General features: G+C 35.6%; 2 protein-coding genes across 2 annotated transcripts; one reads left to right on the forward strand and one right to left on the reverse strand.

Moving 5' to 3' along the window:
• Window positions 1-6248: 6248 nt before the first annotated feature.
• LOC145584721 (protein RETICULATA-RELATED 1, chloroplastic-like) lies at window positions 6249-13469 on the forward strand. The gene is made up of 8 exons (XM_081641526.1): window positions 6249-6386; window positions 7619-8132; window positions 8472-8570; window positions 9287-9507; window positions 9957-10026; window positions 10665-10744; window positions 11529-11593; window positions 12845-13469. The coding sequence occupies exons 2-8, from the start codon at window positions 7635-7637 to the stop codon at window positions 13036-13038; spliced, it is 1227 nt and encodes a 408-aa protein (XP_081497652.1). The 5' UTR covers window positions 6249-6386; window positions 7619-7634; the 3' UTR covers window positions 13039-13469.
• A 1037-nt stretch (window positions 13470-14506) lies between these two features.
• Window positions 14507-21210, reverse strand: LOC145584722 (glycerol-3-phosphate dehydrogenase [NAD(+)] 2, chloroplastic-like). Its single transcript, XM_081641527.1, has 9 exons — window positions 20824-21210; window positions 19787-19923; window positions 19598-19703; window positions 19230-19431; window positions 19040-19127; window positions 18120-18267; window positions 17475-17624; window positions 17240-17389; window positions 14507-14826 (listed from the first exon to the last, which is right to left on the reverse strand). Exons 1-9 carry the CDS (start codon window positions 21208-21210, stop codon window positions 14812-14814), a joined length of 1383 nt encoding a protein of 460 aa, XP_081497653.1. The 3' UTR covers window positions 14507-14811.
• Window positions 21211-21984: the final 774 nt, after the last annotated feature.

Below are 21984 nucleotides of genomic sequence, written 5' to 3' on the forward strand. Positions count from 1 at the left end.
ATGGCCATAACCTGTAACCGGCAAAAAATAGCATCTTAATTAAAGCAACACAAGCACCAACTAATCAAGCACACCTAGCAAATTACAAAATCTACCAGCAAATATTATTTTTAGTGTATTCTTAGACATGTGTTGTATTTTCATTTTATTTCTTACAGCTAATATGAATTCATCACATATTTTATAGTCTTCAAGCACACCTAGCAAATTACAAAATCTACCAGCAATGCAGCTAAGAAACCACATACACTCAAAACATTCAAGCCCAAATTCATCACATAAACTTACTAATATTAGTATTGCGCAGATTCACCACCACAGCTAACCCAAGATGCAGCTTCCTATTGTTCTGTTTTATTTCATCAAGAAGAGGGGGGCAAAAAGGAAAAAGAAAACACATAAAACACCCAAAAAAAAAGCAACATAAGCAACAACATTTAAGCCAAATCTTCAAAAATACAACAATATTAGCAAAAGTACATAAACTAATTAAGAACTAAACTATAACTTGTAGTTCATATTTCCAGCTAATTTACATTCCTTTATATAGTCCAAAAGGTCAAGTACTCATTTAATCCAAGAATCACTATGTCAATATACAAATCTGTTTATATAACTAAGTTTCAGTGAAATATGTTCCATTATCATACAGTGTTCCCATCAAAATTAGCCAAAAGAAAACAGCCTCAGCCAAAGTTTCATAGCACCAACCTTTTCTCATACAGCATATGAAGAACAACAAACAAATACATACAAGAAATAAGAGAAATATGTGCTGGTATAAAAGGCAAAAAAATAAACCAAAGGACACACCTATACATATTTTAATAAAAAAAAAAAGTACATCACAAAAGTATTTTAAGCCTCGAAAATAAAATATGTTCTCTATTCAGTATATCTAAATGCAATAAGTATTCTAGCAATTTTGCAGTACAACTCAAACAGTTGCCCACATAATTCCTTGCGCAAACACTGTAGACCAACAGTATCCAACCCAAACCAATTTTCCTATTGCAATAATTAATCACTAAATTAACAAATTGCAATAACTAATCACTAAATTAACTAATCACTAAATTGCAATAACAATTCAAAACAAATAGCCCAGACCAATTTCCCAATCACAATAATTAAATACCTACTTATCTAACAGTACCATAACCTCTACCACTAACATAAATCATACAAAATGAAATTCCAAAGTAAATAGCAAACTAACACAGCCAACCATAAATCAAAGAGAGTTAAATTTCACAGGGGAAAAAAAAGGAGAAAAAAAGAAAACCCACCTTATAATAATCCATAAGCACCATATATAAAGCAGCAACAACCCAGATTACACGAAAAATCTCCATTGAACAATGCTCTGGAAGAGAAGAAAACGCAATTGAATTATGCTCTGGAAGAGAAGAAAACGCAATTAACAAATAAATTGGCTAATTACATCAAAGATTATTACATCAATAAAGAAAGAAATATGATTCCCAAGAAGCATAGCTGTATACGTGGCCAACAGCAGCTGACAAATGTACACCAAGCAAGGGAAAACGCGAAAGGACAATCCTACCCCTGGAATTTTGGTGCTCCAGCAAGGGAAACTAAGGGCAAAGGCGTAATTTTACTGTTCCTAATGAACAGTAAAATTGGAAGCAATTTGGGTGCAACAGCAAGTTGCTTCGGGGCTTTTTAAGGGTTAAGGACTTGGTATGTATTATTGATTGTATATATAAACATGCATATCTATTTTGGCAAAGACCATGGGTTGCACGGGATCTAAGCTAGTTTATTTATAAATTAGTAAATCCGGAGTGTTACAAAATTACATTATTTTTCCTTTAAAATTTGATAGATGAATTATAATTAATTTTGACATAAAAAAAATGAATCAAAATCATCCAATAAAGAATTAGTATTATGGTAGTTGTTGTCATAAAATAGAAAAAGTTACTCTAATCTCACAAGCTTAATTATTTAAGGTATTGTATATTTATATGTACTAATGATGATGATGATTTTAATTATGTTTTTGTTAGCTTGTAAATCATGGCATGTCTGTGGAATACTTGGACAAAGTTCGAAATGTTGGGTTCGAATTCAATCGATTGCCTCAAGAGGAGAAAGAAAAATATGCTAGGACAGCAACAGAACCTCAAGGTTATGGCAATGACTCAATCACTTCAAACAATGTACCTCTCTTATGGCAGTCACGCTTACGGCTCACAACCTACCCTTTTGAGGAACGCAAACTTGATCGTTGGCCTCAAACTCCTCAGTCTTTTAGGTACTTGTATAGTTGTATATACTATTATGTTTTATACGAAGTGTACTTCCTTCCTTATAATGACTACCACTACCAATAATTTTGACAAGAATAAGTAATGCTACGTATATAAGTTTCTAATATAAGCTGAACATAACAAGTTCTACATCTAATTATTAATTGTTGATTCCATCCCTCCCGAACCTTGATACATGTTCCATCTTGCCCTAACATTAAGGGTAGCCACCTACCATTTTCGCCTTGTAATAAAACAACGTATATATGAAGTACATCATTGTACGTAGTAAACTTGTTAAATTGTACGTAGTAAACTTGTTAAATTATTTTGCTCTTTTAATTTAATTTGTCCATGTTATTAATACTCAATTTGAATATAAGTCCATTATATCTAATCAGCTAAACGAACAAATCAAATTTTTTGCAGGGAAGTTTTGGAAGAGTATAGTATGAACGTGAAAACGTTGCATGACAAATTGATCCAATATATGGCACGATGTTTGAACTTGGAAGAGAATAGTTTTGAGGAAGAATATGGAGGAACATTACAAGTGATAGCAAGATTTAATTTTTACCTACCATGTTCATATATTGACCAAATTCGAACCTCTAGCAAACATGCAGACTCGACTGCCATGACTTTTTTGTTGCAAGATAAAGAAATTGAAGGCCTTGAATTTGAGAAAGATAACAAGTGGTTTAAAGCACCCGTTCTTCCACATGCTATCTTTGTCAATGTTGGCGACCAAATGGAGGTGCGAGTTTTTTTATTTTTTGTTACGTCGTATTATTGATTTGTTATCCATAGAGAGCCACAAAGAACAGTAAACAGGGTTTGGTCTAGTTGATTGTCAAACTCTAGCTGAGCCTAAATTTTGAAATTCATGATTTTAGTTTGATTGTGTAGATTAGGGGTGCTAATTGAGTTGAGCAGCTCGCGAGCAACTCGTACTCGACTCGGTCAACGCTCGGTCAAAACTCGACTCGAGTTGGCTCGACTCGAATTCGACTCGACTCGAGATGTTAACGAGCACGAGTTGAGCAAGCTCTAACTCGACTCGATAAGCTCGTGAGCAACTCGATAATATAATATTAATATAGAATTTGCAAACAACAAGTTACTATCTTTAAACAAATTTGACACTTATTAAGCCTTAATTTATATCATAAAAAAAGAAAGAGTAAATTTTTAATAAAATCTATATATAATAAGGAAAACAATATTAATTGAACAAAAAATAAATAAAGGCATATAATAATAGAAGGACCAAAATTTTAACGAGCAGAATGTGAGCTGCTCGACTCGACTCGAAACTTTAACGAGCACGAGTCGAGCAGGTTTTATTTGCTCGAAACTTTAGCGAGCACGAGTCGAGCACATGTAAAAAGTTTTCGAGTTGAGTCGAGCACCCCTCAGCTCGTGATCGACTCGCTCGATAAGCACCCCTAGTGTAGATAATGAGAAATGGCATCTTCAAAAGTGCAATACATAGAGTGGTGCCAAACCCGGAAAAGGAAAGGGTCTCTCTACCATTGTTCTGCGGTCCTGCTCAATATAAGGAAATCGGACCTCTGAAAGCTTTAATAACAGATGATCAGCCAGCTGTTTACAAAAGGGTGAAAAATTACAGTGAAATCTTTTTTCGCTACCATCCCACGAGCATTAGACCCATCACAACTGTTAAGATGACCTAAGCTAATTTAACTGAAACAATATAAAACCAGTCATTGGTTTTATATTCCATCACTATGATACAATATACTTTGATATACAATGTTCCGAATAAATGTTATACAAATATACATGAATTTGTAGATTTCATGTAATACGTAGCTACCTTTTGTAGTTTTGTATGTATTGCATTTGTTACGTAGTTGTGTACCAAATAAATTTATATGTCGTCATTTAATTATAGACTGTTGAATAATAACACCCTGTAACAATAATAATTTATTGTAAATTTTTTTTTTTTTTTTGACAAATAGAATTAAGAAATAAACAAACAAACTAACAAACAAAGACAAACTAAAAGGTCCAAAAGAGAAAATGCCGATGACGAGCCTGCACCGCTAGCTAACCAATGAGCAGGAGCAACCCATGACCGAGCAACTTTTTGAATTTGGCAAGCCTGAAAGTCCTCAAGGGTTAGCCGAATATCCTGAAGCAACCACATGCAATCGATGTTATCGGCACAAGAACCACACAGAAGAGCAACCCATGACCGAGCAACTTTTTGAATTTGGCAAGCCTGAAAGTCCTCAAGGGTTAGCCGAATATCCTGAAGCAACCACATGCAATCGATGTTATGGCACACGAACCACATAGCAGAGCAACCCATGACCGAGCAACTTTTTGAATTTGGCAAGCCTGAAAGTCCTCAAGGGTTAGCCGAATATCCTGAAGCAACCACATGCAATTGATGTTATCGACACACGAACCACACAGAAGAGCAACCCATGACCGAGCAACTTTTTGAATTTGGCAAGCCTGAAAGTCCTCAAGGGTTAGCCGAATATCCTGAAGCAACCACATGCAATCGATGTTATCGGCACACGAACCACACAAAAGAGCAACCAACTAAGCATAGTCAGAGTATATGGAAACACGCAAAAGACCTTTCCTCAAAGAAGCTCGAAGAGCCCGGAAACAAGCTTGCAATTCAGCCTGAAGGGCGGAAGAGGTCCAACAAGCACGAGCACCCCCACCCCCACACTACATCCGAGGCCAGATCCCGAAGAATCTAGCCTGTGCCTGCATAGTTATCCCTACGGTCCCAAGCCCCATCCAAAACAGACAGACCTCCAGCAAATCCTGATCAAACCCCCTTAGCCAACTCGAGGGAGCAGTCACAGAATGATGAAAGAAGAATATGACAGGGATAATTTCTCAGTAGTAAAGGAGACAGTCTGTTTGCTTCGAAGAAACCTATCGTGCGCCAGAGCAGAAATAGTAATTTGTTATAGTAATTTATTGTAATTTGTTATAGTAATAAGTTTACATGTTTTATTGAAAAGGAAAAAACACATTATAATGAGGATGGATTGGACTCATCGGAAAAATCTCAAATAGTTGTGCATGTATAGAATAATAGACCATCATGCATAATCGATCAGCTAGACGTTGAATTGTAATGGTAATATAATTAATACTCCGTACATTGTAACGCCTATAGTTACCAAGCATGACATAAATTAGATTTTAATCACATGCAAATTAATTATATATGGTACATCTAAGGTATAATCTCCTTAATTAGATCGATGTGTAAATGCATATATAGAATTATTGATTGATAATGGATGGGTAGTTAGAGTTATTAATAAACATACGCCCTACTGCCTTGAGATTCTAGTGAGAATCACTCTTATGTGAGAACTTTTTATGGTGCACATCTTAAGATCTAATGACGGTCACATTATATATAACGGTCACGATATAAAGAGTTTCATTAACGGTAGATTTCATAATATTGAAGAACTTTTAACCAAATTTTATGAAAATGCCCTTATGAAGCTTTATATCAAGGAGAACAATCAGAACATGAGAGTGAGGGATAGCTCAAATCTTAGGATCGATTCTCACCCCGCCCTTGTGGCTCTCTAATCACCAAAAAAATATCAAGGAGAACATTATCTAAGTTGGGTCTAATTAATTAAAATTCTCATATAAATAAATCGGTGTTTTTTTTTGTATGGCTGGCCACACCTTGCATGGTTACCTATTCGGGGGTTACTTATTTAAGAGTTAATCACTCGGTCAAGAGTTACTTATTCTGGGATTACTCAGTCAATTAGCGCATTTTCAGTGTGAGAGTAACCCCTTACCGACCGAGTAACTCTGGACCCTGATCGACTGAGTAATAATCATATAATAAGTAACCCCGACTATACGGTGCGGCTATTGGCCAACCACGTATGAAAATAATTATAAATAAGTAAAGAAAGAAAAATTAAAAATGATTCCAAAAACCTCAGTGCTGCACTGCTGCTTATTATACTCCAACCGCGGTCGTGCTCGCCTCCATTGGCAGTTGCCACCCTTTTCTCTGCTCCTTTCGAATTCATCAATTTTCTCCCTTCTAAATGTTCTGATCCTTCGCGATTACTGGTTAGTTTATCATTTTTGTTCTTTGATTCTACTTTTTTTCAGTGATTATGATTCTGTTTTCTGCTTCTTGTATGCATGTGTGCTTTTTTTTTTTTTTTTTCTTCCCATGTTTTTTCTGTTTTAATGTGAATGTTAGAGCCCTTATTCTTGTAATTCATTGCAATAGATTCATGATCTTGTATTTATTCATATATTTTTATTTTTATTATTATTTTTTGGGTGGAAGACTCCATTTTTAAGTGCCCAAAGTGGTTGAATTGCATCCCCTTGTTTTTTTTTTTTTTTTAATTTCAAATTAAACTACTTTTTTCAAGGATATAATTTTGGGATTTAATGATTTATGAGATGATTGAAAATCGAACATTTCCCCATTTTTTGTTTGAAAAACCCATTAGTCATTTAGAAAAGAAAGGAAGGAATTCAACATTTGAGAGGAATTTATGTTTAGTTAACTGATTAAAATTTATTTAAGTAACATTGTTAGTGGTTTTAGTATTTAAACTCTACACCACATCAATTGAATCGAATTGAAATGGGGGTGATTTCATCCAATATTACTCAACTACAAGCTGAATGCAGTCATAGTGTTCTTGTTGTTTATTCACTAACTTTAAAGGGTGTAATAATTGAGTGAGAATCGATCAATAGTGTGGAATAAGGAATTATTTTTTGCATCTCTGCATTGATATAGGCGGAATTTGATAACAAGTCTTATATATTGTCTCCAAAGACTTTACCAACTAAATTAGCCATCACAACTAGGAACAAGGATTGTTGATCGGATAAAAATGTGTTATTATTAACCAAAGACGATTTCCAATGGATTAGAGATGCTCGATGGAGGAAATATTATGGTTGGAGGGATTACAAACACCTTGTGACAAAATGTATCTTTGGACAGATTGTGTATATAAAGATTCTTTTGCTTTGTTGAAGATGTAGATTCTTTTTTGGGTCTTTGGTCTAGACTTGTTTGGAGGAAAGTTGTGTGCATTTGGTATTCTGTCCTCTTTTCAACTATCCAATGGCAAGTTACATTCTTCGTATACGATAGATATTCTTGTGCTATTTATTTAACAGTGTTTGAGGTTTCACTTCTTTGATCATTCTTTGTATGTGATGCTTGGTCTTATCTCAACTTTTTTTAATGATATTAGATATCTTTAAAATCCTCTTACCTTTATGTATAATTTTCTTTCTTTCATGTCTTTCTTATGTTACCATAATGATAGAATTCACTGAGTGGCAATGTCGGTTGGTTCATTATTCAATCTGTCACACTGCTACGGCTCTGCACTAAATGAGACCAACTTGAACAGGCATGGGACTTGCAATTTTGTGCTTGAATGTAAGGCTATAGGTTTTTCTCAAACCAAAGATGCTCTAAGAGTCACAAATTTGGCCTTGTCAAATCGATATACTGATGTTTTCCTTGTGAAAAGCTATAATGACAAATCTACAAAAACATTGTCTGATTTAGAGGACAATGAGGTTGTAGAGGATTCTGGAAACGGTAATGGGAATTTTCCACCAGAAAATGGAGGTAATGGCAGCAGTGGTGGTGGTGGTGGTGGCAAAGGCGAAGGGGACGATGAGGATGAAAAGGAATTTGGTCCACTTTTGAAATTTGAGGATGTGATGCAAGAAACTGAGAAACATGGGGTAACTCTTCCCTCGGATATACTGGAAGCTGCTAAAACTAGGGGGATAAGAGAACTTATACTGATGCGATACTTAGAGTTGCAGGTATAGTTTTTCATTTTTTAATTTGGAATTGATTTCCTTTGGCGAAGTGGGGCTGTGAAAGGATGAAAATTATTACTTTTATTTATGTTAAAATGTGTCACTTTTTATAAATTTGGTTTTATTTTTTTCAATTCCACGAAAGATGAATTTATGCAATGAAGGAAAATGTGTTGCACAGATGCTAATAATATTACTTGAAACTGGATATATTGATGTAAATGTGAAATGTCTATTTTTGACAAATGTTTTGGTTTCATGCTCTTGTCAAATTAGATATTATTTTCTAATTGGTTTCAGTTGTGGATATTTATTCATATTTTAGTTTGTATTGATACTCAGGGATCATTTTGGCCACTTGGCTTTCTGATGAGACATTGTTCAATGCTCCGCAATAGAATGATAGCAGATCCTGCATTCTTATTCAAAGTTGGGACCGAGGTACGTTGATAATATTTTTTTTTGAGCCAAGAAGCACCGAGGCTTTTATGAATTGGGTAGTGGTCTATTAACCTGAATTTCACTTATTTTATATTATGAACTTATGTTTCCTAAAAAAATTTGAAAAAAAAAAACTATGAACTTATTTTATCTGAACTAATTAGTCTTTAAATTATCTTATCTGAACTTATCAATCCTGAAGTTATTAACCCTTGTATTATATTACATGCACTTTTTAACCCATATTTTATCTTTAATGAACTTATCAGAGCTGAAATAAGTGAAAATAAGGTGAACGGAACTGAGCCTTAGCATGCTCATTTGAAATATATACAGTATAAATGTCTTGGATAGTGGCTTATTTGTGCCCATCGTATTAATCCTTTGGGATGGGGACACTAATTGCTTTTTAAATTGCAGTGAACACTGAACAGACTTGTAATCAATGTCACTAACTCACTATCATGTCTGTAGCCGTATAAATTTCTGTGAAGCCTAGGTTTTATCTTTATTTGATTCTGTACATTCTGTTTAATTTCATAAGTAAAATGTTAGAGATCTATGTGCTTCAAAGATCAAAACAATTGTTTGCATAGCCTTGTGTAATCTTGAGGCTATATTTTCCTTTGCTGTGTAAAATGGTGATTTGTGAATTTATTTATGAACCCCCATCTGGAATGCTCTGAGTATTTTATTGGTTGTGTTGAATGATGCAGATAGTTATAGATTCGTGTTGTGCAACATTTGCTGAAGTTCAAAAAAGGGGGAAGGATTTTTGGAATGAGTTTGAGTTGTACGCTGCAGATCTTCTAGTTGGTGTGGTAGTCGACATAGCCTTGGTCGGTATGTTAGCACCATATGTTCGTATTGGGCAACAGACAGTATCAAGAGGTATACTGGGTCGTTTCCAGCTTGCTTGTCGTAACCTACCTAGCAGGTAATTGGAACTAAAAATGGTGTGATCAATCTTCTCTGACATACTAGATATTTCTTTGCTGTTTTGATGCTCCATGTGTGCTTGGACCAAAATCCATTTTCAGTGAAAAAGTATGTGTGTAGGCTATAACACTTTGTTTGGATTGTAAAGAAGTGAGTAGAGAGAGGGCATTTCACCACTCACTTCCCTTAGTAGAACTTCAATTTTAAAATGAAGGCGTTAAAGTAATTTTGAAAATTCTCCCCCTTGCCTTCTCATTAGCACTCGTTGGAAATATCTTTCCTGTAGTTGCCTTATCCCTCCCCTAATCTACTTACCAGCATCAGAATATTAGTTGCACTTCCTTGGGCTGTACGAAGTGATTTATTGGGCTACGGCTGTGTTTTATTTCTTTGGTTTGCATGTAGCACTGTTTTTAGAAACTAAACATTTACGTGTTGGAATTGCAGCGTCTTTGAAGCTGAAAGACCAGGATGCAGATTTTCAGTAAAGCAAAGAATTGCATCATACTTCTACAAGGTATGACTTGGTTTGTATTAGTGTTTTTAAGAAAAAGCTTGTGTATAACACATAACTTAGTAGCTTGGATGTCCTTACGTTACAGAGCAACTTTACCTTAGGGATGTTAGTTGGTCCCTGTATCCATTACAAATCTACTATTACACTGCCTGTTCTCATTCCATATATCTATTCCAAACCTTTTATGGATATTTTATCTTAATGCATGTAGTTTATCTGCCCCCTTGTGACATGTTATATTAGGCGTAAATTTTTTAAGATAAACATATCAAATAACAGATGTAAAATAAACATATCAACTTTTAACGTTTTATTCAATGCTCCCATTCCTTGGGTACAAATGATCCTTGCCTTTCCCATCATCCAAGCTCCCTCAGGTTGCATGATGGTCTTGTAAGAAAATTCTGAGCCAAAAGACTCTTCAAACCTCCGAACAAACCAACAAGAGTTACATACATCTTTCCATGCATTAATTAAGAAAATGGTCTAGATAGTGTAGGATTTGATCAATAAGTATAATGTTAAGGTGAATGATGATTGGTTGAAGTTTCATCAAGAAAATAGTCAACTGTAAAATCACATTTGATAGAAATTACATTATTGATAAATTAATGTAAATTTACAATTTTGATATGCAGGGTGTATTATATGGGGCTGTTGGATTTGGATGTGGAATTGTTGGACAGGGCATTGCGAATATGATCATGACTGCTAAACGGTAATATTCTAAGAGTCTGGCATTACAATTTGCTTGTCATCTCACATCATGTTATGAAGTAATTGTATCATTCAGCCCTGAATTCTTTGTACTTGCTCTAATTTTAATTAAAGTAAGTATAAATGGTCAATTAACACATGGCTGCATAGCAACAAGTTTCTATATCTGTTAACAGCTTCGGTAAATTCAAAAATAAAAAAAAAATTCCTATTGTTAGATGAATATAGAATGAGTTTATGTGGTTCAGTAAACAATGGATGAACTAGTCTTTAACTCTTTACTTTCTTTTGTTTTCAACAAATCTTACCAAATATTTTTTCTAAAAGCTCTGCACATAATAATTTCTGGGAGAGTTAGCCCTTGGGGAACCATAGAATATGTTGCAATTGACAATGCTTTTGTAAACTAAGTAGCTAATTAGTTTGACCATTGACTGGATGTATAAGAAGTTAGATTTAAAGCATTTGTGGAAGACTTAAAAGTATTTGGGAAGCAATGGTGAAAAACATCTAGTGTTTCTAAAGTTTGAATCAAATTTGAGTTGGAGATACTGCTTAATGTTCAGATAAGCCAGTATGTAGCTTTTTTTTTTTGTAAGTTAGCAGTACTTGATAGAAACTTCCTGGCTGTCTAATGGCATACTCATTCAGGATTATCAGACAAAGCTTGTTCATATTCTCCACCACACCCTCCCCCCCCCCCCCCCCCCCCCCCCGACATGCTTCTGGGGTTTCTGACTATCAATTGCGCTGCTTAATATCTTTTTTTTTTTTAACTTTGACAGGAACATTAAGAAGTCTGATGATGATGTACCTGTTCCCCCACTTGTAAAAAGTGCTGCACTCTGGGGTACGTTTGAATATGCTTTGAACTTTACTGCTGTGATTCTGTGAAGTGCGAGGAACTGTCTTCTTATGATAGACCTTTATTTCTCCCTTTTATACTTATTATTTCTGATCAATATTTTGACATTAAATTAGTATCTCATGCTTATCTGTTTTCTGTTTTGTTTGGCTTTGATCATGCAACTGTTTTGGTAAACCTATTTGCTCAAAAGTCTATCTAGTGTGATGGTGCTTGCTTACAATATTTTGCATAAGCTTTGGCTTTAAGTTCAATTCACAGTTCAGTTTGAGGCCAAAGATGGTGCAATAAGTGGCTTGCCAAGACTAGTTCCACACTTCCTCCATTATTAAACGCAAGACAATTCATTGATAATTGATGGGATTACTAGAAATAAATTTTGAAACTTGAAGAAGACAATAGACCTTGGCCTATGATCTTTATATGTTGCAAGATCATGGTATTCATTTAGTTTGAGAAACTGCTACCAATAGAGAATTTTATCAAGCTTCTAAGATTTGATGGATTAATTTTAGTGGGAAAAAAAGGGAACTTAGAATATATAACAACAGAATTTGTGAGAAAGATGTCTCCGTATATATGAAAAGTCCATTGCCATCAAGGACACTCTGGGAGATCAACTGGTTTCTAACTTTCTATGTATTAGGAAAGTCTAGCGCTATCATGGACTTGTAGTGGCAAGTTTCAGGATTTTAATTCAAATCTCCTCAGATCATTGGGTTCTTGTCCTTCTCAGCCTACACCGCTTCCCCATGACCAGTACTGGAGTTAACTGAGTGGGCTACTTTTTTTCATCTAAAGGAAGAAAGGATTTTTTAGTATTGGAGAAACTGGTAAATTTCAGGCTGTACCAATTGATAATTCTTTTCTCATCTATGACCTTTCTGGTAAATCTTGCCTTTCTTGGTTTACCACATCTTTTTCCCATCTTCATGCACCAAGACTTGAACTTGAAATTTTATCCTGTCTGAAATATCTTCAGAAGATGTTGAGTGTTAGTTGGCAATGTGATTGATTTTTTACATTCTCAAGTAGGACATGCTTTAGCAACCAGTGCATGTCCTGATTCGTCATAATAGTTTCCTTCTTTATGTCAAGAATATTTCACTTGCAATGTTTATGTTGTGCTTTATTAGAAGTCTTAACTGTTTGATATAATTATTAAAAAAATTTGTGCCTTCATGACAATATATTGTGTCCTTTCTACTGTAATGTTGCTTCTGCTTTTGGAAACAGGTGTTTTTCTGGCAATCTCCTCTAATACACGTTACCAGATTGTAAATGGATTGGAGCGTGTAGTTGAAACATTACCATTGGCGAAGCAAGTTCCGCCAGTTGCAATGGCTTTCACAGTTGGTGTGCGATTTGCCAACAATATCTACGGTGGTATGCAGTTTGTGGATTGGGCTAAATTGAGTGGTGTGCAATAGCTTGTTTCTCAGTCCTGTAGCCAAATCTTCACTCGCACCCCCATGTCCTTTCATAGAACAACAATGCTGCCGTATGAACATCACAGAGGCCCTGGCCGACTTTGGTTACATTTTCCCTAACTGTTCATGCATCACATATCAGCCTTCGGTAGTGCCAGGAAGCAGTTCAGAGATGTTCGTTCTACTGTGTGCTGTAACAAGAAGCAGCAGCCAGCAGGACAGGTTTTCTAGTTCTTTATGTTATCTTTCTGTTCCATATTCAATAAAGGAAAAGGGTGAACACCTGACAATTTGGAGTTAGATTACTATAGAAACTGAAGACATTTTTTTCAAAATTTCGACTTAGCAAAAGGTGTTGCCAGATATTGTGTGGAAACAATGTAGATTACTTGATTCTGGTTATATGTGATTGGTGGATCATTTGACAATTACAGGAGATCTAAGTGCGCAGCAAGTGTTGATCAGAAACAGCAAATTTGCTTCTTTTTCTTTTCTATATTTTTTTTTCAAACTCTCCTGTGTTCTTAGTCTTCTTACGTCTAATTTAAAATATGAAGTATAAAAATAAATGTGGGGCTCTCTCGGTTTTCTGACAGAGTGGTGTGGTCTCCTCCCCCACCCGGGGTTATAAAGATAGATGTAGATGCCTCAACCAAGGATGAGGGGTGGATTGGTTTGGGGGCTGTTGCTCGTGATAGCTCTGGAAAGGTGCTCTTTGCTGCTGCAAGAAGAGTGAAAGCGCAGTGGGAGCGTCTCGTTGCTGAAGGGAAGGCTGCTTTCTATGGCTTGAAGAAGGCGAAAGTTCATGGTTACAATGATGTGATTCTTGAATCTGACACTCAGGTTCTGATTGCTAAGCTGAAGAACTCCCTCACTCTTTCCACTTTTGATAGCATTGCTGAAGATATTGTCTATTCTAGAGCTCCGTTTTTCCTTCCATTTTTAGTCTCATGTTAAGCGTGATGGGAACTTTGGTAGCCCACCACTTAGCTAGGTTAGTACCGTTTGGTTGTGAACAATGTTGGGAAAATCACACTCCTACCAAGGTTTTATCATATGTACTTGATGACACTCTTGCTATGATATAATATCGCTAACCGGCTTTTAAAAAAAAAAAAAAAGTATAATTTAATCTGAATTTTTTACTGCTGATGAGGAGATCAAATCTTGTAGCTAGGTAAAGTTAAAAATAAATCAAGATAATTGAGCACAAAACTAGTTCTTGTAACAAAAATTCCAAAAAGAAAGAATACAAATACGAGTACATGAGATTAAATTTTAGTTACATCATTGTCTTTTATTGCTCTTTCTACATACAAATACAATTACATGCACAAATAACATAAGAGTTGCCAGCCACACACTTAAATTCTATCTGGATGCTAGCATTGTTCATTTGTTCACAATAGTACAGTAATATTACGCAGGAAAAAAACACATACTAACCAGTTAGCAGTACACCAACCCGAAAGATTGAACATTGCATTGCAACTATTATTTAAGAATATCTGATTTGAATAATACATAAATGGAGTATACAATTGGATAGTTCAACACTACAAAACTCTGTAATGTCTTCTACTAAAAATTTGATGTATACATCGCCGCAGGTTCCTGAGTTTCTCTCTAATTAAGCTGGAAGTGTATCAATATGTTCACTGCACTTACGAGTAAAAATCCTGGAGCAAGGAGCAGAACTACAATGGAATCACAATGCTCTTTCGCCCCAGGAAGAAAATAGGCTTCAATAAAAAAAAAATCAGCTCATGGGCTTCATACTTCCTCGACCTGCAATGAACTCAGTAGTTAAAGGCAACTGACCATATCAATAAAGCAAGTCAAAGTAGGCCATTTTTATTGCTATTTTTGGTGCACAACCCATAAATGATGGAAAGTGTGGAGACAGGTTCAAATTTTTTCAGTCATTTGGAGAGACTCACTGGCAAGTTCACATGAGACTATGAGATGTGTCGCAAGCAATGAGCTCCTCTATCAGAAATACAGGATGACTTAACTCCCTCTGCTTAGAACAAGTTGTCACATTGTCCCAAGACTCCCAACCCCTCAAAATTATGATCATGATTTTACAAAAGGACCCAAAATAACATTGTGTCGAGTCTATTTTTTGTCGCTTGAATTTAAGTAGTGGCATAAACCATTACTAAAAACAAAAATCTGGCCATGTATTAGTTCTGAACGAAGGGAGTACAATTTTGGGTGACTGGTTTTTTAAATGATTTTATTAGCATGGTACTGCTAAAACCTTTACTAAATCTCACTGAATTATTTCCATGAGAGGCAATATACACGAAACTTGCACTTCACCCAAAACCACACCCTTGAGAATAATCACCTTTATAAAAAAAAGTAATCTGACCTTATTATATTAAGGTTTACAAAAAAAAAAAGAAAGGAAAGGAAAGGAGGCTAACTCTTTACATATGAAAGTGAGGATGTTAATCTAGTAGATTATTGTACTTGTGCCCTTTGCTTATCTAGATGAGTGATTTTATAAGCATGATTGTACTTGTAGGCAGTACCTAGACAATCTCTAATTGTTCAATCTTCCAAGAAAACTTTAGCCAGTGAAAAGCATGGACAATATAAACATATGAGTCATTTCACTTTGGCAGCACCGAAGCATTCGGCCTTCGACATCTAATTCATAAACACACTTAAGAAAAGTGCTAAAAGAGAATCCCACAAATCCTTGCAGAGTTATAGAATTTGATAGAGCCACAACAGAATCTAGTAACAGTCCTGTCATTAGGATCATGCATGACAGTCTTCCGTCCCAATCCCAAAACCGAAAGAAAGGATGGTGACAAGAAAATAAAGGATGGTTAGCATGAAGGAGGCCTAAGGACATCTCCTAAATTAGAACTTACATACTGGTATTGGTGCACATCTCCAGCAAGGATAGAAGCCTCTGAAAAGAGACTATTAATGGAGGAACTAAAAATTCATGGGAATTTCAACTTCCCACAAAACATGGGAAGTAAATTCCCTAGCCCCCCCTTGGTCAACTGATATTCATGGGAATTTATAATTCCCACATTGCCAACTAAACAAATTATGGAAATTCCTAGGACTTTCATAAGGGGAAAAATTTCCCATGAAATACAACTTCCTATGAAAATTTGTTTCCCGTGTCAACCAAAGGACCCCTTAATCATGATGAGGCCCTCCCAGAAAAAGCTAGCTAAACAATGAAATCACATTTCCTTCATCACATTACAATCAAACTGAAGTCCAATCTAATTTGACTCCCAAAGGTGTTCCCTAGAATTTGCATCTTTTAATACTGAGTATTACTAAGTCAAGCACCAGAATCATAAATGATTTGATTTTCAAAAATATAAATTTGCACTGATCAACTTTGGTGGCTGATATATATCTCATTAATGCTTTCCTGGTTTCCCATATAGATACAACTTGTATTTCAGAGTAATAGCGCAGAGAGAGCAAGTTCGCAATAAACAAAATAAGGGCCGACAAAAGGGAGAAGAGAGATCTGTGAATATTATGAACAAAGTAATATATATAACAAGGAGTGGAAGTTTATGGCTGTATACAACTAAACAGATCATGTGCATAGGCAGAATCAAAATTAACCAAAAACTAGCTTTTTGGCCCGTTCAATTGCACGGGTTGTTACTTGGGTTAATTAATTTCATATGTAGGTATACTTTTATACGAAGTAATTGTTTATTTCTAAAACTTAAAAGAAAAAAAATGGTGAGGGTAGAATTGTGAAAGAAGATGAAGGAATTTAGTTAGATATATATACATGAAAAGTGTGGGATATGAAATGACATATTAGTTTAAATTATATTTAAAGTCTATGAGATGAAAAGACAATTTTTATTATAATTCATATGTTTATGTAATGTGTACTAAATCATGTCCAAAAAAAAAATGTGTACTAATTAATTGAACTTTTTTTTATTATGATGGTAATAAAACACTTTAATTTTTTACTTGATTGCAAGTTGTAGATCAGATAGCATAAAGACTTAAACATAAATATTAAGGGACGTGACATGTGGCATATGGGGTAATGAGTAACTTTTGATGCCATGTGTCACATGAAAAATTTGTGGTTTGTGTTTTTAAATACTATGTATAGATGTTAATAGCCTAGGTGCAGAGGAGAAGTGACATCCAAACAAATGATAATATAAATAAAATGTTCAGTTACCTGAGGTAGGTTCATCAGTTCAAGAACAGCTGCTTGAGGAGTCAACTCATTGTCGATAATTCTGGCTACTGCTGTCAAAACTGGCATCTTGACTTTATATTTTTGGGCCAAAGCAATAACAGCTCCAGCTGTAGCAACACCTTCAGCAACCTGAATAATGAAAGATTCTTCAAGGATGAGAATCAAAATGCACAAAATTATTGAAAAGACGTAGCAGAAGATGCTGGTCTCGCACCTGATTCATTGAGCTCAGTATATCTTCGAGTCTCTCCCCTGACCCAAGACGAACTCCAACTGTCCTATTTCTTGAAAGTTTAACAAAGCATGTAAGCATAATGTCTCCCGTTCCTGATAGCCCTGTAAGTGTTGCAGACTTGGCGCCCATCTACATTGCAGAAGATGAAAGGAGCGTAAGTTGAGGATTGGATGCATTGCCCTGTCAAGCCACATCATCCAAGAAAAGAGAGAGAACCAAAGCAGGGTCAGGGCATGAGGAAGTATCAAACCATTTTTTGCCAGGAGCATATGGTACAATTCCTGATTTAAAAGTATATGTTTTATACAAATTTATAGCTACAAGTGCTTGAAAATGCCAGCTTGTTTTTGGTTTACAAACTACCATATGTTAAAGATTTCCTCCCCATCCACGTTGGAGAAAAGGCCAATAGAGGCAGGATATGAGGAACAAAACAAAACTATTTAAGGATCAACTGGCACATTTTGTGAGTGAAAAAAAACTTGCTTTCGGTATTCACAACAGCTAGCCAGCTAGTGCTAAAACTTGCAACATTCATTTTCATCTAAAAACTACCATATTTCCAGAGAAACATGGACATCTTATATAAAAATGGCTAATGAAAAGAACTCAACGACTCTATACCTTTTTAGCTAACCAACGAATTTCTGAGCAACCTTGAGCAACAAGAGCAGCCATGGAATTATTGCCAAGATCCATCCCCTCCACAATTCCAGCTGCTATAGCCAGAACATTTTTCAGTGCACCAGCAATTTCAACCCCTGTAACATCACTGAAGCATCAGAGCTTATGAGTTGAGTAAGGTAAGCAAGCTGAGAAGTGAGAATACAAGATATTGCAAATTTCTATAACCACAGATCTATAAAAGACCAAGATCCATATCACCATTACCTTTGCAACTTCATCATACTTTCTCAGTCCCAAAATATTTTCCCTTTGGACTAGGGGTGTTAATTCGGGTCAGTGGGTCGGGTTCAGGTCAGATTTCGGGTTATGCTTAAAAACTATCAAAAATAGTGTAAAACTTAATATTAATTTGAAAATATGAAATTTGGGTCAAATCGGGTCGAATTCGGGTTGTTCGGGTTCGGGTTTCTCTCAGTAACTTCGGGTCGGGTCAGGGATTGCCAGCCCTACTCTGGAATATGTGACTTTGCCACAATATGAATAACAAATTGCAAAAGGAGCAATATATATTTGGGATGAGAAGCTTCATTGAAGGATGCAAACACTAGTTTATAAGATAACGTAAGAAATGATAAAACATTGTCAATTTTACTTAAGCCTTGCTAATCATGAAAATCTACAATGACTACCATAGTACGCTACATACTACATTTCAACTTGAACTAAATTAAATGAGGTTTTGGGGGGGGGGGGGGGGGGGGGGGGGGGGGGGGGGGTGCTGAAATTTAATACTTCCTCCATTTCACAAAAAGCTCTCACATTTTTTGTCAAAGTGTTGCAATTTTAGTGTAACGGAGGAAGTAATAGATTCCTGTTTGGCCTCTTATTGCAGTTTCTTATAAAAGGGCGAGATATACCTTGAAGTGTTGATTCTTAGCCTTTCAGAAGCTAGAAGCTGCTGAACTTGATTCGCCAATTTCTTGTCCCTTGAAGCAACTACCAGGGCTGTAAGATTAAAATTTAGCATAAGTGGAAAAGTATGGAGAAAAAATGACACGATTGAATCAATTTGATATGCTAACACTTTTAGTCAGAAACACAAGGGACCTGTTGGCAGTTTGCTCATCAATTCTGATGCAAATGAAGGCCCTGATAATGCAACAAAAGGCTGGCGAGGATTTTTTAACGCCTGCGGAATGATTTGAGACATCATCCGTAGTGTATTAAGCTCCAAACCTTTGCTAAGTGAAATGAATGGCAAGCCAGGATCAACATAATCCACAATGCTTTCAACAAAAGCAGCAGTAAACTGCAAAAGATTGAAACACAAAGGCCGATTAGGCCACATGTGGACAGCAGAGTAAGGAGACATAGAGCATGCATTCTCACTCTTCAATCAAATACAAATGAACACGGCATACAAGTTTACTAAGAAAAAAAGACCATGACAAACTAATGGATAAAAGATTGGAAACCTGCACTGGTACAGCATGAAGGCAGAAATCAGCACCTTGCAGAGCAGACTTGGCATCAGTTGTGGCAATAAGATTTTCTGGTAGCTTATGATTAGGAAAGTATTTACTGCAATGAAACCATGAAAAAGTTGAATACATAATATCCCTGTGGACAGCCAAGTCTTTGAACGAATCAAGTCAAGGCTTTACCAATTGAGATGGTTTTGATTAATAGATTGACAGACATGAGGATCACGTACGAGCATACTGACTTCCATTTCTGCTTTTCTATTTGCAACATGAGCTGCCATAGCTGTACCAAATGAGCCACCTCCAAGCACCACAACCTATAAATAAGGCAATATTAAATTATAAGTTAAAGAGAATTACAGCATAAATTGCAGGTGAGACCAAACAAAAGAACGTTATTGACAAGAATCAACCACATATGTAATTTTTGAAACTACAAGTGAAAAACCAATGATATAGAGTAACTGAGGAGGAGATAGTATCAATTGTTGCCACGATGAAAATTTTCTTTCCAATTTTCTTAATGTACGATATTCAAGTTAATTGAACTCATCCAAGCTTCAACTTAAACAATGATGATTTCAGAAGTAACACTCAAGTGCTTAATATGTTCCAATGCCAGAGGAGAAATCAAATCAAGAGATGTGTCCAAGTTAATATAGTAATATTATTTTAAAGCAAGATGCCAAATAACCATGTAGCAACAAAATACCTGGTCTTATGATCCAATAAAAATATTTTCAATGGATTATTTACAAAATTATGAAATCTGGTATTCAGCAATGAGAAATTAAGTAAATAAATAAGACCATCAACAATAACTACTGCAACTATACCACTACTCTTAATAACCTTATTGAAGGAACCAACTGAAATTCTAAGTTGGTTAAAGTCTTTGAGGTGGTACAACCCATACGCAAGATCTCGGATTAATCTCGTTTACATCATTGCCCTTTGCGACTCCCTTATACACCCATAATCAAAATCACCATAAACTCAACCAAGATTGAGAAACAGGACAGAACATCCCCATTTTAAATCTTCAACTACACTAATCTTTGCATTAATATCATTATCCAAATCAAACCCACAAATTGCTATCTCTACTATATACCTTCAACCCCAATTCAAAAACTGAACATTACCAATAAATAAATACATCAATTAATAAAATACAACAAATTAACCTTAAAAAAATTATAAAAAGAAAAGAGAACCTTCTTAGTGCGTTGAAGAACATCAGGTTTAGACTTAGAACGCAAAGAACGAGACCAACGAACAAGCTTCTCCCAAGCAATTCTGACTGCCTTTCTTCGATCTTTCTTCTCTTCAGCAGCAACAGCAGCAGCAGTAGAAGCAGTTTCTTCATCTGGGTTTTGTTCAGAATCATCAGAAGGTGGGAAATCCACAACTTCTGCAACCAAACATGGCCGCCATTGTTGGGTTCTTGAAGCAAGATTTGAGCTTCTGAAAAATGGGGTTTTTGAGTGGAAATTTTCAGTTTGGAATTTGAGGGTGTAAGGAAAATTGCAATACTGATGAGTTTGAGTGTTTAAATGGTTGAAGATTGGTGAGAAAAATTGGAATTCTGAAATTGCTGCCATTTTTTCCTTTTTGCTGTCTAAATTGTTCTTGTTTTTTGTTATGAAATATATAGAAATTAGAGGATTAAGAGAAGAAGGTAATAAGAGAAGTATTACTACTTTTATGTATTACTCTTGGTAATATTTTTGTGTGTCATACAAGTGAAATTACATGGCTATTTATAGTAGTAAAAACCACTATTACATTGTGGGCTATAACCTTAGAGGGTGGCAATTAGGGTTGGCTACTACATTAAATGTAATGAAGAAATTGGAGTGTGGACATTCACACCTTAACTAAATTAATTAACTCTTAACACTCCCCCTCGAATGTCCATACAGAATAGGGTATATGTTGCCTCGTTAAAACCTTGCTAGGTAAAACCCTTTAGGATAAAAGCCATAGCTAAGGGAAAAGAGTACAACAATATATTACTATATGTTTTAGTGTACTGCCTCATTAAAAACCTTGTCAGGAAAAACCCATTGGGATAAAAACCTGGTCGAAGGGAAAAAGAGTGCAGTGCATATAATGCTCCCCCTGATTTTAACATAGTTTATGAAGACGACGCATCCCAATCTTGTGGACCAACCGCTCAACACTCTTCGAAGGTAGGGACTTTGTAAACAAGTCTGCAAGATTATCAGATGATTGGATCTGTTGGACATTTATCTTCCCTTCCTTCTGCAAATCGTGTGTAAAGAACAGTTTTGGGGATATATGTTTAGTCCTATCACCTTTAATATATCCTTCAGTTACTTGTGCAATACATGCAGTATTGTCTTCGTAAATGA

Source organism: Chenopodium album, chromosome 16 (genome assembly GCF_948465745.1).
Source record: "Chenopodium album chromosome 16, dcCheAlbu1.1, whole genome shotgun sequence".
Taxonomy (NCBI): Eukaryota; Viridiplantae; Streptophyta; class Magnoliopsida; order Caryophyllales; family Amaranthaceae; genus Chenopodium; species Chenopodium album.